The sequence below is a fragment of the Jaculus jaculus genome, unplaced genomic scaffold (assembly GCF_020740685.1).
Source record: "Jaculus jaculus isolate mJacJac1 unplaced genomic scaffold, mJacJac1.mat.Y.cur u25, whole genome shotgun sequence".
NCBI lineage: Eukaryota > Metazoa > Chordata > Mammalia > Rodentia > Dipodidae > Jaculus > Jaculus jaculus.
In genome coordinates this window covers 43,514-60,803 of record NW_025423515.1, presented here as the reverse complement: position 1 = coordinate 60,803, position 17,290 = coordinate 43,514, and the positions used below count along the sequence as shown (strand labels likewise).

Here is a 17,290-nt window from a genome sequence, read left to right as displayed (position 1 = left end):
AGGAGGCTAGAGGGATGACTCAGCAATTAAGAATGCTTCAGGGCTGGAGAAATGGCTTAGCGGTTAAGCGCTTGCCTGTGAAGCCTAAGGACCCCGGTTCGAGGCTCGGTTCCCCAGGTCCCACGTTAGGCAGATGCACAAGGGGGCGCACATGTCTGGAGTTCGTTTGCAGAGGCTGGAAGCCCTGGCGTGCCCATTCTCTCTCTCTGCCTCTATCTGTCTTTCTCTCTGTGTCTGTTGCTCTCAAATAAATAAATAAATAAAAATTAAAAAAAAAAGAATGCTTCAATGCTTGAGAGTGTGGGGGGCTGAGACCCCAACACCATGTGTATGGCTGGGTCTGGCTATGCACATGTGTAAGCCCCAGTCCTGTGGGGAGCAGAGACTGGAGACTTGCTGGGGCTTATGGAAATGGAAAGTTCCTCTCTGTCTCAATGAAACATGTGGGTGAATGATGAGGGGGGACACCTGATGTTCCCCTGTGGCCTCCACATGTGCACGTGAGGTAACACATCTGCACATACACCCCCCCACACACACACACATCACCACACATACTATATGCACATGCATACACACACACACACACACACACACACACAAGTTGTCAAGGTGTGCTCAACAAGGATTCAACAGAATGGCCCAGGGCCTCTGTAGTTAGGACCCCAGGGATCATCCTGCCTGTATCCTTATACAAGTTAGTGGCTTGTTTTGCCATCATCCTGACCCTGCTGCCAGGCAGGAGTAAGAAACCTTGACCATGTGTTCAGAAATGTGTGCTGACCTCTGAGATACACATCAACACCTTTTGCCCTGCAGGGGCTGATCCTCTTGTTATAAAATCTGTAAATAACACAATTTGTAATGCTCCTAGGCTGCTGGCTCCTCCAATGCTGAGTCTGAGTGAAGAGGGAGGGATTTGTACCTGGCACAAAAGCTGCTGAGCTTTACATAACCACAGCAGTGATGCCATATGACAATGGCAGAGGGGAAGACACATAGGTCCCAGAAATAAACTCACACTAATTTGACCAACTCACTTTGGACAAAAGTCCAAACACAATTCAGTGAAGAAAACTTAGCTTTTTAAACAATGTTATACTCACATTTGGCATGAGAAGCAAGAGAAAGAAAAGAATGTCAACCTATGCTTCCCACCTTATGTAAAAATAACTAAAAATGAACAAGACTTAAATACAAAACACAAGACTTAAAACATTGGGTGAGATGGTAAAGAAGAACACCCACACCATCCACAAGAGAAATAATGATGAATTTGACCTTACCAAAATTTAAAAAAAAAAAAACTTTTTGCTGTGGGCTGGAGAGATGGCTTAGTGGTTAAGCACTTACCTGTGACCTAAGGACCTTGGTTCAAGAATTGATTCCCCAGGACCCATGTAAGCCAGCTATACAAGGTGGCACATGCATCTGGAGTTCATTTGCAGTGGCTGGAGGCACTGATTCTCTTTCTCTTCCTTTTTCTCTGTTGCTCTGAAATAAACAACAACAAAAAAAAAACCACTTTTGCTCTGAAATGACTCTTATGAAGATGAGACAACAGTGTATGTATTGGAAGGAAATATTTGCAGGCCATACATATTTCAAAGGACTGCTCTGTCTAAAGGACTCTTGGACATCAATAGTAAAAGCACAAGAATCCAGTTAGAAATTTGAAAATTTACAAACACATGGTGTGAACATCACTGCCATTGGGAAGTGCAAATTAGTACCACTATGAGGTATCATTCCAAACCTGAGGATGACTAATTTACAGTGACACCACCACATGCCAGCATGGGCAGACAGCACATCACAGACCTTGCAGGTAGGTACATAGTTGCTACAGTTATTGTGCAAAGTAGCATGGCAGTCTCTTATAAAGTAAATCATGAAAAGCCATAGCCCCAAAATCATACCCTTGTTCATTCCCCAGAGATATGACGACTTAGATTCCCATATAGCTAGTTGTGGTGGTATAAAGTAATAGTCCCAGCACCCAGAAGATTTAGGCAGGAAGAGGCTAGCCTAGTGTACATCATGAAACCTTGCTTCAACAAACCAAAATAAAACAAAGACCTGTGTTTGAGCATCCATAGTTCCACCTCTGAATTGGAACCCTACAGACATCTTCTGTTGAGGGGTGAAGGAAACTGGGGTACTTCCCTGCTGATGAGCAGTACTCAACAACACAGGGGAAAGGACTTTTGATGCTGAGTAAATCCCCAGAGAATTAGGCCGAGCACACACTGCCCATCTTGAAGGGGTACATGCTACAGGTCAAGCTTCCTTAATTTGAAAATCCAAAATGTGACATGAGACCACAGTGGAAAATTTCACACTACAAGAACTTTGTTGCCTGTATAAAATTATTAGAATACTGTATGCCATCACCCTCCGTTTGTGTGAATAAGGTATATATGAGACATAATGCATTCTGTGTTTACACATGGGTCCCATCCTCAAGATACTTAATTATATTCCAGAATACAAAGAAATCAGATACTGTGACACTTCTGAGCTCAACCTGATTCAATTTATATAATATTCCTGAGATAACAATGTTATAATAGGAGTGGAGAGTAGAATCAGCACTGCCGGGGCCAACAAGTACTGGGTGTGGAGGAGGGGAAGCATGGCTAAGAAAGGCTAGCAGGAGCTTGGCAATGGAAGGTTCTGTTTCTTGCTTTTGTCATGTTGTAGACCTTGCCCTACAGCTTTACAAAATGTCACTATTGACAAAAACCAAGTAAAAGGCATGTAGGACTTTTTCTATATTATTTCTTACAATTCCAAGTGACTCAAAGCAAAAATAAAATTAAATTGATTTTTGTTTTTTTGTTTTTTGAGGTAGGGTCTCATTCTAGCCCTGGCTGACCTGGAATTCACTATGTCATCTCAAGGTGGCCTTAAACTCATGGTGATCTTCCTACCTCTGCCTCCTGAGTGCTGGGATTAAAGGCATGTGCCACCAAGCCCAGCAGTAAATAACTTAAGATGGTTATATGGCATATAAAATTAGTATAAACTGAATTGGTATTAACTCAGAAACACTTTCAAGTATCAATGTCCACAGTCAGCCATGTGCATTATGACAAGACTATTCCTAGACTCTTCATTTCTCTAGCTCAGCTCCTGTATCCTCCTTTCCCCAGCTGTCTTTTCAAGATGAATTCTCCACAGCATGAAGCTTTCTGAGCCCCTGTAGAAGCCGGATATCATGAATAACTTTGGTTTCCACCCAGAGTGACTCTAGCCTCATTGGTGGCCCTGCAGCATGTTTCTACTTTCCACTGCACCAAGTCCAAATGGGAAGGAGGGAAGGGAAAGAGTTGCCTTCATATTCTGTAAGATCCAATCACACTGGAAGTACAAGAATTCTAGGTTCTTTGGACTTATAGTACTATGTATCAGTAAGCCATATCACCACTACACACATGGGCAAGGCATGTGGCAAGAAAAACAAGTGGACAAACTGGCCAAGCCTCAGGAACATGGACACTGCTTGAATTATAAACCAGTATTGTTGAGCTGCAGAAATGGCTCAGTGGTTGAAGGCACTTGCTTACAAAGCCTGTTGGCCTGGGTTTGATTCCCCAGTATCCATGTAAGTAGCGTGTGCATCCATAGTTTTATTTGCAACAGCAAGAGGCCTTGGTGCACCCATACACCCACCCTCTTTCTCTCTCTCTGCTCAAAAATAAATAAATGTATTGTCTAAAACTACTGTCACTGGGGCTGGAGAGATGGCCCTGTGGTAAAGGTATTCATTTACAAGCACTGGTGGCCTCGGTTTGATTCCCCAGTACCCATGTAAAGCCAGATGGACAAAGTGGTGCATGTGTCTAGGGTTTGTTTACAGTGACAGGAGGCCTGGCACCCATACTTTCTCTGTCTGCCTCTTTCTTTATGTCTCTCTCTCTCTGTCTCAAGTAAATAATTTATTTTTTTTTTTTTTAGGTTTCACTAGCGTTTATTTTTTTTTCTCAATTTTTATTAACATTTTCCATGAAAATAAAAAATATCCCATGGTAACACCCTCCCTCCCTCCCACTTTCCCCTTTTAAACTCCATGCTCCATCATATCCCCTCCCCATCTCAATCATTCTACTTACATATATACAATACCAACCTATTAAGTACCCTCCTCCCTTCCTTTCTCTTCCCTTTATATCTCCTTTTTAACTTACTGGCCTCTGATACTGAGTTTTTCCTTCTCATGCAGAAGCCCAATCATCTGTAGCTAGGATCCACATATGAGGAAGAACATGTGGCATTTGGCTTTCTGGGCCTGGGTTACCTCACTTAGTATAATCCTTTCCAAAACCATCCATTTTTCTGCAAATTTCATCACTTCATTTTTCTTTACCGCTGACTAGAACTCCATTGTATAAATGTGCCACATCTTCATTATCCACTCATCAGTTGAGGGACATGTAGGCTGGTTCCATTTCCCAGCCATTATAAATTGAGCAGCAGTAAACATGGTTGAGCATGTACTTCTAAGAAAATGAGATGAGTCCTTAGGATATATACCTAGGAGTGCTATAGCTGGGTCATATGGTAGATCAACCTTTAGCTGTTTTAGGAACCTCCACACTGATTTCCACAATAGCTGGACCAGATTGCATTCCCACCAACAGTGTAGAAGGGTTCCTCTTTTTCCACATCCCCGCCAACATTTATGATCATTTGTTTTCATGATGGTAGCCAATCTGACAGGAGTGAGATGGAATCTCAATGTAGTTTTAATCTGCATTTCCCTGATGACTAGTGACGTAGAACATTTTTTTAGATGCTTATATGCCATCCATATTTCTTCCTTTGAGAACTCTCTATTTATCTCCATAGCCCATTTTTTGATTGGCTTGTTTGATTCCTTATTAGTTAACTTTTTAAGTTCTTTGTATATCCTAGATATTAATCCTCTATCAGATATATAGCTGGTGTAAATAAATATTTTAAAAAAACAATTATCATTGATATTATGGTTGAGTGAACTGACAACTTGCTCTTCAAAAAAATAATAATAACACAAATGTCAGCATGTTTTTGCCATGAATGGCTTGTCTTGCTGGGAAACATTGGTAGGACATAGTTATCAACAAGGTCCAATTCTTCCTACTTCTGGATCCACATTTACTGATGGAGTCTGAAAAATAAATGGAAACATTCGTTTTGCTAGGTCAGGACAATGGTATATTCCTGGTACTCTTTAGATAAGTTATTTCCTTGCCTTAAGGCTAGGAAAGAATATGCTTTCAATGACTTGAGAACCTCTTCACAGGACAAGAAGTCTTGACTTTGTTATGAATAAAACAACTTGTTAGCTCAGCATCAGTTTTATTCTTATTTGAGAGAGGGGGGAAAAAGGGAGGGAGAGACAGAGAGAGAGAAAGGGTGTACCAGGGCTTCTAGCCACTGTAAATGAACTCCAAATGCATGGGCCACCTTGTGCATCTGGCTTACTTGGGTCCTGGGGAATCAAACCAAGGTCCTTTGGCTTTGCAAACAAGCACTTTAACCACTAAGCCATCTCTCTAGCCCGCAACATCAGTTTTTTAAAGGAGGTGATAGTGGCTATTCTTGGGCAAAACTCTTTGTAAAATACTGTCTTGTCTTGCATTCTGAGTGGATGGGGTTCAAGAACACACTGGCCTTGGGAGCTAGACGGAGGGCTGAGTCTTGTCCGCTCCACAGAACGTTGGGCCAGAGGTGACCTTTATATGGTGAGAGTTAGTACTGAAAGTTAAATTCTCCGGAACTACAAATGTGCATACCAGTGATACCCATCGCATTGCAGTCTCCTTGTCTCTATTCCAAACTTACTCAGTGGGCATAGAAAAGCTCAGTTCAGTAGATAGAACAGAACCTGCTATATGACTCAGAGATATAGTCCCTTTGTGATGAATGGCCAGGTCTATGTCAGCTCCTCCACATGTCACTAGTGTTTCTTTATGTGTTGTGAATAGATTCAGCTGCTATGATGCCATCATTCCCTCCTGATGTTAAACCATAATACTATCTGTAAATTGCACCAAGCCAAATTAACCAAGTACAGTTCACTTACTTTTCTCTCCACCCCACAGGTTTTCTGTCACATGTTTGATAAAGATGTGTTCTCTCCTGGTGCCTCAGAACCTGGGGCCACATACTTCCAATATGTCTTGGAGTCTCCTCACCTGCCTGTATAGTCCTGGTGATTCTCTTGGGGACCCATTTGACCCTTTGAGTCTCCCTAGAATGTTAAACAATAGTGTTGGAGTGCAGTGCTTAGAATTACACTGAGCTGAAGACATACCCACTCTGTTTCCTACTCATTGACTCTGACAGAGCTGTGGTCAGGTACCCGGCTGCTGCACAGTCTGTCTACAGTGATCTCAGCTGTGTCATCCTGGGCCTTAAAAAGTGGGGAACCTAGCCTTTCTGCCTCCAATGACACCCCACATACCCTCTTCATGCTGCTGTCTTCTCAGAGTGTTAGGGAGCCATCAAACAAGTTTAGAAGCCCCGTGTTAAAGATGGCAGAGTGAAGCAATGTGTGGTGACAAATGTTTATAACTCCAGAACTGAAGAGAATGAGGCAGGAGGGTCTCGAGTTCAAGGCCAGCCTAGACTACACAATAAGACCCTGTCTCAAAAAGCCAAAGGGTAGTTCTGGAGAGATTGCTTAGTGGTTAAGGTGCTAGCCTGCAAAGCCAAAGACCCCAGGTTCAACCTCTGGCTTCTGGCCATCTTTCAACTGGAAAGTCACACAATCAATCCAGTTTCTTAAAACTGGGTTTTTAGGAAAAGCAAGTAAATCAATCTCTGTGAAAGGTCAAGGGTCCCACAAGGGACCATGGCCAGCAGACAGCAATCCCACCTGCATGGGACATGTCTTTGGGGTGCTCAGAGATGCTTTGACTGGGAATTTGAGTGTCAGCCCTGTGAGGCTCATGTGCTGGCTGCTCAGATACTCAGGGGCTCTGTTCAGAGGATGAGACACTGCAGATGTTCAGGCTGCATTAGCAGAACCAGCAAGTGGCTGAAAGATTCAAAGCTTGCCACTCAGATCCTTTCCAAACCTCCCTCAGCTCAACAAAAGTCACCTTACTATCAATGTAGGGAGACTTATGTAATCAACGCCAAGGTGGCCCAGGCAGAAACTAAGAACAGACAGCTGCCGGGCATGGTGGCAGCTCTGGGGAGGCTGAAATAGGAGGATCGCTGTGAGTGGGCGGCTAGCCTGAGACTAATTCCATGTCAACATGGGCTAGAACAAAACCCTACCCTGAAAAAAAAGTTTATGCTGTGCGTAGTGGTGCACAGCTTTAATCCCAGCATTTGGGAGGCTGAGGTAGAAGGATTGCTATGAGTTCAGGGCCAGCTTGAGACTAATTCCAGGTCAACCTGGGCTACAGCAAAACTTACCTTGAAAAACAAAACAAAACAAAACAAAACACACACATACAAAAACAGGCAGCTGGAAGATGTGAAGTGAGGTGTTGGCCTCACTAGCTCACTGGAGATAACAAAAGGTTCTGTCTAGGAGTTTAGGACTAGGACTTTTTAAGGATGTAGGCCTAGGAAGATAGGGGTAGAGCCTCAAGGATATTTTCAGGGGTGGGCAAACATAGTCCTCAGGTCAGAGAAGGCAACTTTCTCTGGGTCATTATGCTAGTCACTCTGAAAGAACACTCAAGGGGACCCTGACAACACTAGAGACTGGCAAACTTCAGTATCTCTAGCACTGGTATCAACACAGCTCTGGCCAAGCAGGACAGGACAAGGGAGCAAACAGACTGCATAGGCCTCAGCTATGAAGGCAGTCCTTACAGAGTCTCCTCCACACACTGACTGTCACTGTCAACAGGCCAATGACCCAAGCCCTCAATTTATAGGACAGGCCTCTATCAAAGCTGGAAGTAGGGGCTGGAGATATGGCTTAGCAGTTAAGGCACTTGCCTGCAGAGCCAAAGGACCTCAGTTCAATGCCCCAGTACCCACGTAAGCCAGATGCACAAGGTGGCCCATGCATCTGGTGTTCGTTTACAGTGGCTGGAAGCCCTGGCACACCCATTCTCTATCTCTCTTTCTGCCTCTTTCCATCTCTCAAATAAATAAAAGTTTAAAAAAATAAAATATTAAAGCTGGAAGTAGCTTCATTTATGTTTTAAACATGATCATTTCCACTCTGTTGGCTTGTTGGGTATAAATAGTAAAGGAAGATCCCTATTATCATATATCCTGGTGCCATGTAATGTCTACCAAGTATAAACAAATAAATTCTATTTAAAAAAAAAAAAAACAGCACTGTGGCATGCTATTTGGCTGAAGGTACATACTCTACTTTCCTTGTCCTTTTTCTGTTACTAAAATCAGGCATGCTTGCATGTGTGCATTTTCTGACACGGCAGCCTTCGACTCTCCATGTGACCCCTTCTGTTTCTCTTCCCTGTGTTCTCACAGCCCTGTGCAAAAGAAGGAAGATTTAGGTTTACTCTGTGCTCCTTTCTGTCAGCAATTACATTTTAAAGGGTCATGTTGAGATCAGATGTTGTCATCTTTTACAATTGATATAGCCAGAGAGCTGCTAAAAACTGATACAGGAAGCCTCATGATTCCATGGGTAGAGCTGCATTGGAGTTCTTTCTGGGGGATGAGAGGTATCCTACTCTTCTGCAATGGGGTTTCTTGAGTTTTCTTTACCCTCTGTTACCTTTTGCTCTTCTTAAAAAAATTTTTCCTGTTATTTGTTTATTTGAAAGAGGAGAGGGGGCACACTAGGGCCTATAGCCACTGCAAATGAACTCCAGAAACATGCGCTACCTTATGCATCTGGTTTACATGGGTTCTGGGGAATCAAACCTGGGTCCTTAGACTTTGCAGGCAAACTCCTTAACCATTAAGCCATCTCTCCAGCTCACTTTTTGCTCTTATTATAAGCTTATCTTTTCCCCCTGTATTCATCCTCCCTCCTCACTTCTTCCCCCTCCCTCCCCATCATCCTTTTGACTACTTTTTCCTGGGCATCCATCTGTGCCATTTCCATAAAACTAAAACTCAAGGCCTGAATTACTCAGCTTTCCATTGCTGTGGCACATACCTGAGATGATCAACTTAAAGGAAGAAAGGGTTGTTTTGGCTTGTGTTTTCACAGCGGACTGGTCCTGTTACCTTCAAGATCAGTGAAAAAGTAGGTCATTGTGGTGGTGAGTACATAGCAGAACAAACTACTCATTTGGTGGTGGCACAGAGCAAAGCGAGGTTGAAGAGGGGCTGGTGTGCCAGTAAGTGTGCCATGTAAGTCATGCCACCAGTGACCTAAGATCCTTCTACTAGGTTCCACCTCCTAAAGTTCCCAACGCCTCCCCATAATGCTGTAGGCTGTGGACCAAACTTTTTACATAGGACCCTTTAAGGACTATTATCCAAACCACAGCAGAACCCTGGCTTTACATATTTATTTTCTTTGGGCTGCTTATTGTTCTGTTTGATTTTGCACTCTGCATTGCTCCATCATCTTTGCCTGTGTATCCAGATGTGGTGGGAACATGTGTACATACATGCATGTGGAGGCCAATATCAGATGTCTTCCTTAGTCATCAGTCATGTTAGTTCTTGAGACAGTCTTCTACTGATCCCAGGGCTCACTTATTCAGCTAGATGACCTGGCCAACAAGGCCTGGGGGTCCTCCTGTCTCCACCTCCACAGTGCTGGGGTTTCAGGTGCACATCATGGGCCTAGGTTTTATGTGGATGCTAGGGATTTGAAGTCAGGTTCTCATGCTTGGACAGCCATCTCCCCAACCCACATTTACTCCATTTTATTCACAGTTTTGAACATCATTTTACCTATTATTTTAGTTTAAGTTGAAACAAGTGTACAATTAACTACTTCTAGAGTTAATTTCTTAAGACTACATCTTTGTTTGCTAATATGTGTGCGCACGTTTGCGAGCATGTATATGGATATGTGAGCACCATAGCACATGTGTAGAGGCCAGAAGACAACCTAGAGGTTGGCCTTTGCTTCTTCATCTCATTTTTTAAAACATAAAAGAGGGCTGGATAGATGGCTTAGCAGTTAAGCGATTGCCTGTGCAGCCTAAGGACCCTGGTTCGAGGCTTGTTTTCCCAGGACCCACGTTAGCCAGATGCACAAGGGGGCGCACGCGTCTGGAGTTTGTTTGCAGTGGCTGGAAGCCCTGGAGTGCCCATTCCCTCTCTATCTGTCTCTTTCTCTCCCTCTCTCTCTGTCACTTTCAAATAAATAAATAAAAAATGAACAAAAGAAATATTTTTTAAAAAGAAAAGAAATAGTTCCATCACACCTTTCAAGGCTCAGGGTCTATTGCAGAAGAGGTGGCAGAAATAATGTAACAGCCAAAGGAAGGGTAGGACTCCTTACAACGTGCTCCCTCCATACACAAAATGGCCTGGATATCCATGACCTCACAGTGCCTGACACTACCTACCCAAGACCATCAAAATAAGAGGAAAAGATCATGACATCAAAATAAAAGAGGGACTGATTGAGAGGGGGAGGGGATATGATGGAGAATGGAGTTTCAAAGGGAAAAGTGGGGGGGGGGGGTATTACCATGAGATATTTTTTATAATCATGGAAGTTGTTAATAAAAAATTTGAAAAGAAAATAATAGTTCTCTTCACGTTGACTTTGTGATATTGACAGTGAATTCTTTATTTTAATCTATACTTACTCAAAGTTCAGTTTTTCACTGAACATATGTACTCCTCTAGCCACTAAGTTGCCACTGCACAGAGCAAGCCAGTACTAGAGAGAGAATGTGCCTCTTCAACATCCACCTCCAAACAGTTGCCAGCAGTGCTGGTGGTCATCCAGACTGTAAGCAGGATGTCTACAGCAACAGGAACTGAAGTACAGACAAGCCTGGTTATGTCAGGAAGACAGAAATCTCACTCAATGGTAGTGACAAGCATGGCTGAGCAAGCATCTTTGTAGTAAAGAGTAGAAGCTTTAGGGTGCATGGCCAGGAGTATTTAAGTTGGATCAAATGGTAGATCTACTTCCAGATTTTTTTTGTTTGTCTGTTTTTCAAGATAGGGTCTCACTAACCTTAACCTAACCTAGCCCTGCCCATAATCCTTACTATTAACTCTTAACATCCTTATCCTAACATTAACTCAACACTCACCCCAACCTGCCCTTAGCCGTCAACCCTCACATTCCCACCCTAACTCATTACACTAAATCCTAACAAATCCTCCCAAGCCCTATCATTTCATGATAGCACACTCCCAAGGATGCTTTCATTGACAACAATAGAATACATGCACCTTTGAGAGACCCTTCAGATTCCCACTCATAACCCTGAGAACTTTTATGTATTGTGGATGAAATAATGTAGTCCACCCCAAATCCTCTCAAAGTCCAGAGGATGTGTGACCACATACCAGGTAGTTTTATTTATTTATTTATCTAAAATGTTTATTTATTTATTTGCAAGCAGAGAAAGACAGAGAGATGACAGAGAGAATTGGTGCCCCAGGATCTCCAGCCACTATCAACAAACTCCAGATATGTTTTGCTTTATGTGGGTACTGAGCAATTGAACCCAGGTCATTAAATTTTTCAGGCAAGAGCCTTAAACACTGAGCAATCTCTTTAGCCTCATTTATATATTGATTTATTTTTATTTTTTGGTTTTACATTCTAGCCCAGCCTGACCTGGATTCACTATAAAGTCTCAGGCTGGCCTGGAACTCACAACAATTTTTCTACCTCTGCCTCCCTAGCACTGGGATTAAAGGCCTGTGCCACTATTCCTATCTTTTTTCCAAGGTAGGGTTAGCTCTAGCCAATGCTGACCCGGAATTCACTATGCAATGTCAGGGTAGCCTCAAAGTCATGGAGATGCTCCAAACTCTGCCTCCCAAATGCTGGGATTGACATGTGCCATTACACCCAGCTTAATTTTTTTAATATATTGATTTATTTACTTGCAGAGAGAATGTCAGAAACTCTTGCCACTGCAAACAAATTCCAAACGTATACGCCTCTTTCTTTTTTTCTTTTTTCTTTTTTTTTAATTTTATTTATTTATTTATTTGAGAGAGACAGACACAGAGAGAAAGAGGGAGAGAGAATGGGCGCGCCAGGGCTTCCAGCCTCTGCAAACGAACTCCAGATGCGTGCGCCCCCTTGTGCATCTGGCTAACGTGGGACCTGGGGAACCGAGCCTCGAACCGGGGTCCTTAGGCTTCACAGGCAAGCGCTTAACCGCTAAGCCATCTCTCCAGCCCCGCCTCTTTCTATATCTGGCTTTCTGTGGGCTTTGGAGAATGGCACCCAGGCTGTCAGGCATTGTAAGCTACTTTAAGCACTGCTACCTCTCCAGCCAAGGCTTCTAAGTTTGGGATCCCTTAAGGGCTCTTCAACACCAAGGTGATTCATGCTTTGTTCCCTCTTGGTCTCAAAACTGTAATAAGAGACAGGAAGCCAGCACTTCTATCTCATCTGCTCTTTTATCCACTTTAGCTTCCAAATCAAATGCTAATATGTCTCTCCCTGAGCTCACCCTCACAAACTGAAATTCTGAAATTGAGTTTCCAAAGTGTGGTTCCTACTTCGTCCCTGTAAGTCAACCCAGGCCCTAGTCTAGGACCCTAGAAGCAACATGTTCTGTTAAGGTAGTTCCCAAGCCTTCCTCACTTGCAAGGGATGAAACAGCCCCTGCCTTGAGTGACTATCTGTGAAATCTAAACAGAGATCAAGGCCCACCTTAGAAATACTGGGACAGCATGGGTCCAGCATAATCTACCATCTCCATGTTAAAGTGACAGCACATGCAGCACTGACCAGACACCCCCCAGTGCAGAGTACTAACTTCACTCACCCCTACTCTTTCCACGAAAGGCCTTCAAAACCTTCCACTCCTCTTCCTAGGCAATTCTGGGGCCCCTCCTTTCTTCTCTGATCTCTGAGACCACCAGTACGGTGTTTGGCTATACTAAATACTGGGGGGCCAGAGATCCTGGCACATGCCTTTAACTCCAGCACTTGGGAGGCAGGAGTAAGAGGATTACTTTGAATTCAAAAACAGCCTGGAACTAGAGTGAATTCCAGGTCAGCCTGAGCTAGAGTGAGACCCTACTTCCAAATAAATACACAAATGTACAAACAAATAATAAATAGATAAATACTGGTCATAAAAGAAACCATGCCCATGAGTTTATACACACACATTGATTTTTTTTTTTTTTCAGGTAGGGTTTCAGTCTACCCCAGGCTGATCTGGAATTCACAATGTAGTAACTGAGATGGCCTTGAATTCACAGCAATCTTCCTAAACCTGACTCCTGAGTACTTGGATGAAAGGCTTATGCCACCACACCTGGCTCTCAAAGCATACTTCATTGGTGCTGAGCAGATGGCTTAGCAGTTAAGGCACTTGACTGCAAAGCCAAAGGACTGAGATTCGATTCCCCAGTACCTGCCAGATGCACAAGGTTGTTGGTGATGTTCATAGCTTCAGATTCATTGTCTTTTCCTGAACCAAGTCTCGAATCAGTTGAAAGCCATCTTGATTACCCAGAACAGGACATGATCTTTGCAGTCCTGGTAGTCGTGGCTCCCCAGACATATCACATCAGTGTGGACCAGGAAGACTGCCCATGCCAGGTTGGGCAGGGCAAGCTAGAGGACACACAGGGACACAAGGGACCTAAAGCAGCCAGAGGGGTGATGGACTCACTGGCACCCAGTACACTATACCCAACCCAGGCTTTTTCTAGCATTTAATCATGGCTGCCCCAGTAGGGATGTAGGGAGAATGGAAGTACCATTTTACTTGTGGGTCTTCAGTTCAATTCTGCACATAACTGTGATATGAAGCCCTGTCACTGTCACTTCTTTTACACAATCCATCATAACAGTGAGATAAGTGAGACCCTTGATGGTGGCCTCATTGTTGTGGGGATTGCTGGAGTTCCAGGAGGGATGAGATGTCCATAAAGATGCAGGAGACTCCAGGCCCATGACCACAACTTTGGGTCCTTGTCCAAGTTATCAATGAATTGAAAACACAGACTCAGAAATGGATAAATTATGAATTCTGAGATTTATTTTAGGAAGAGTAAGTAGCTACAGAGATTTCTAGCTGGGAAGCCCAAGCCAAATAAAATTTCTCCTTTTCCAGGCTGGATGGGAAGAAAGAAGAGAGACAGAGAAATTAATGTGTGCATAGGGAAGGATGTTGGGACACACACACACACACACACACACAGAGAGAGAGAGAGAGAGAGAGAGAGAGAGAGAGAGAGAGAGAGAGAGAGAGAGAGGGAGAGAAACAGCAGGAAAGCACCCAAAACAAGCAGGAAGAAAACCCCTTTCCCTAACCCTAAACCTAACTTTCAAAACTCTGACTGTAAACTTTATACTAGCCCAAACCTTAGACTTAATCTTACCCTTTACAAAAATCCAAACCCTAATCCTACATGTAGTACTAACCCTAACCTTAAACATAGATAGAGCCCTAGCCTATCCATACCTCTAGCCCTATTTCTAACCTACCACTAAAACTAGCCCTAAATCTAGGCCTATCCCTAACCTTAAACATAACCCTTACCCTAACTAAACCCAACCCTAATAGTAAATCTGACTTTAATCCTAACTGTAGCCATAACCTAAAACACAACCTGAACTCTAATCCTAAGCAAAATATCTTTTTAAAAAAAAAAATTTATTTATTTATTTGACAGCGACAGACACAGAGAGAAAGACAGATAGAGGAAGAGAGAGAGAGTGGGCGTGCCAGGGCTTCCAGCCTCTGCAAACGAACTCCAGATGCGTGCGCCCACTTGTGCATCTGGCTAACGTGGGTCCTGGAGAATTGAGACTCAAACCGGGGTCGTCAGGCTTCATAGGCAAGCGTTTAACCGCTAAGCCATCTCTCCAGCCCATAAGCAAAATATCTTTAACCTAAGGATAACCCTAAACCTAACAACCCTATTTCTAACCCTGATTGTAGCAGATAGCTTTAGGTTCACTGAGATGAACTTCCAGACCAAGCACAGTTATGGAGGAAGGGATATTTATTGAAGCTTACAGATCCAGGGGAAATTCCATACATGGCAGAAGAAGCTGGCCTGCCTTCACAGGTTCAAGCAGAGAAAGAGAAGCACAGACCAAAAGTGACACAGCACAGCACACTTCAGGAACTCCAGCTAGGCACACTTTGCATATCTTTAGACTGAAATCCCAAACCCACCACCACACCTTAAGATCTGCCCAGTGACACCTAATCCAGCCAGGTGGCTGCAGATGCAAACTAAAAACTAATAAAACACTGAATATATTGGGAAACATCTATTCAAACTACCACACTAACCTTAACAATCTTAATACTAACCCTCAATTTAACAATTCTAACTTTAACACGACCAATCCTAATCCTAACCCTAATCCTAACCTTTCCCTAAAACTAAATTCTAACCCTTTCCCCAACCCTAACTTCTAACCCTAACCCTGACCTTAAGAATACTAATCCTAACAACCCTAGAACCTTAACCCAAACCTTAACAACCCTAACAAAAAAACATTATTATACCCATAACCCTAAACCTAGGCCTCACCCTTACCCTACAATAACTCTAACCATAGAGCAGATTGAAACCATAATTCTAACCCTGGACTTAACTAAAACCCCAATTTATTTATTTATTTTTGGTTTTTCAAGGTAGGGTCTCACACTAACCCAGTCTAACCTGGAATTCACTATGTCGTCTGAGGTTGGCCTTGAATTCACAGTGATCCTCCTACCTCTGCCTCCCATGTGCTGGAATTAAAGGCACGTGCCACCATGCCTGGCAAAATGCTAATTCTTATCCTACAACTAACCCTAATGCTAACAACCTTAACCCTAAACCTAACACTAGACCTCATCCTAACCCTATTCCTAAACCCTAACAATAACCCTAACCCTGTGCCTAACTGAAACCTTAACCCTAACCCTAGGCCAAACAGAATCTATAATCCTAACCCTCACATTCCTAACCCTAATCCTAAACCTGACTCTGACCCTGACCCTAATCCTAGAAAAAAATAGAACACAGCACTGCCCTCCCCTCAGGGCATGCTGGCCCCTCCCACACTGCAGCTGCTTCCCTGGTCCAGAGGAGGACCATGAGTTCAGGCTGGCTTGTGCTCATGTGATTCCACTGCCTCTGCCTCCACAGTGCTGGGATGACCAGTGGAGTCTGACGTGCCCAGCTTAGGCTTTTTTGTTTAAGTGAGCTTTGAAAAATTACATGTATTATTTTGTTTCATATTTTTAGGACCTTTGGCTCTGAAAACTCTAGATGCATGGGTCACTGTGCATCTGGGTTTTGTGTATTAGATTAAGGATTGATTAGTGATATAGACTGACTCAAAAGAGAGAGCACACTATGAACCAGACATGTTCTTTCCACTGATGTTCCAGATGCAGCCCACTGGTCTCTACTTCAATCCAATGTTGGTGTTCTCTGGAGTAAAAGGCATTCCCCCCTCAGGGACATGGTACTTTGGGGGATCTTTGCTCTAGGCCACCTGAGGTGGGAAGACAATAAAGGACAGACACCCTTCCACTGGTTCTCCTCCTACTGCTCCATTTATGAAGGCCCTGGATGTTCATATTAATTTGTATATGTGATTTTTTTAAATCTATTTTCTGTATAGTGTGTCACTCAAGCCCAGGCTGTCCTGGAACTCACTCTATGGAAACACAGAAGCTACAAACTAGCAGGGATCCTCCTTCTTCAGCCCAGATGATGGCCTCACTTGTGGCTCAGTAGCAGAAAAGGCTTGCATGAGTCCTGTGACAGGTTCCTCACAAGTGAGTACTTATTTGTACCCATCACTGGTGGGCATAGGCCCTATAAAGGAATGATGACTGATGTACCTATCCTGTCACAGCATCCATCCGTGGAGACCTTAACTGTGAACAGGCCTCAAATTATGGACAATATGGAGGATATGAGAATATTCCACTGAAATGCCAGTAGCTTTAACTATTTTCCACCTGTGCTGGCTCCCCTGTGACCTGACTCTACATGAACCCAGGGAGCAGCTTTGAGTGGCACCTGAGGGGAGATGACTTGTACTTTTCTATGGGCATCCGTCAGCCTCCTGGTTTCCACAGAGGTCAATAAGCCATGAGCTGTCGCATGGATAACCACCAGGGGTTCTGACTCCTGTAGGACTCTGTTATGTGTTTCCTTCCACATCTGTTGCCCCCACATTGGCCATCCCAGTACATGACACTTCTCCATGTCCCACTGGGGC

General features: G+C 43.5%; 1 protein-coding gene across 1 annotated transcript in view; it reads left to right on the top strand.

Moving 5' to 3' along the window:
• Pkd1l1 (polycystin 1 like 1, transient receptor potential channel interacting) overlaps positions 1 to 16,777 on the top strand; it is a 185,013-nt gene extending 168,236 nt beyond the window's left edge. The window contains exon 51 of the mRNA XM_045141375.1: positions 16,685 to 16,777. Coding sequence (XP_044997310.1) covers positions 16,685 to 16,777 — 93 coding nt within the window. The remainder of the gene's footprint in view (positions 1 to 16,684) is intronic.
• Positions 16,778 to 17,290: the final 513 nt, after the last annotated feature.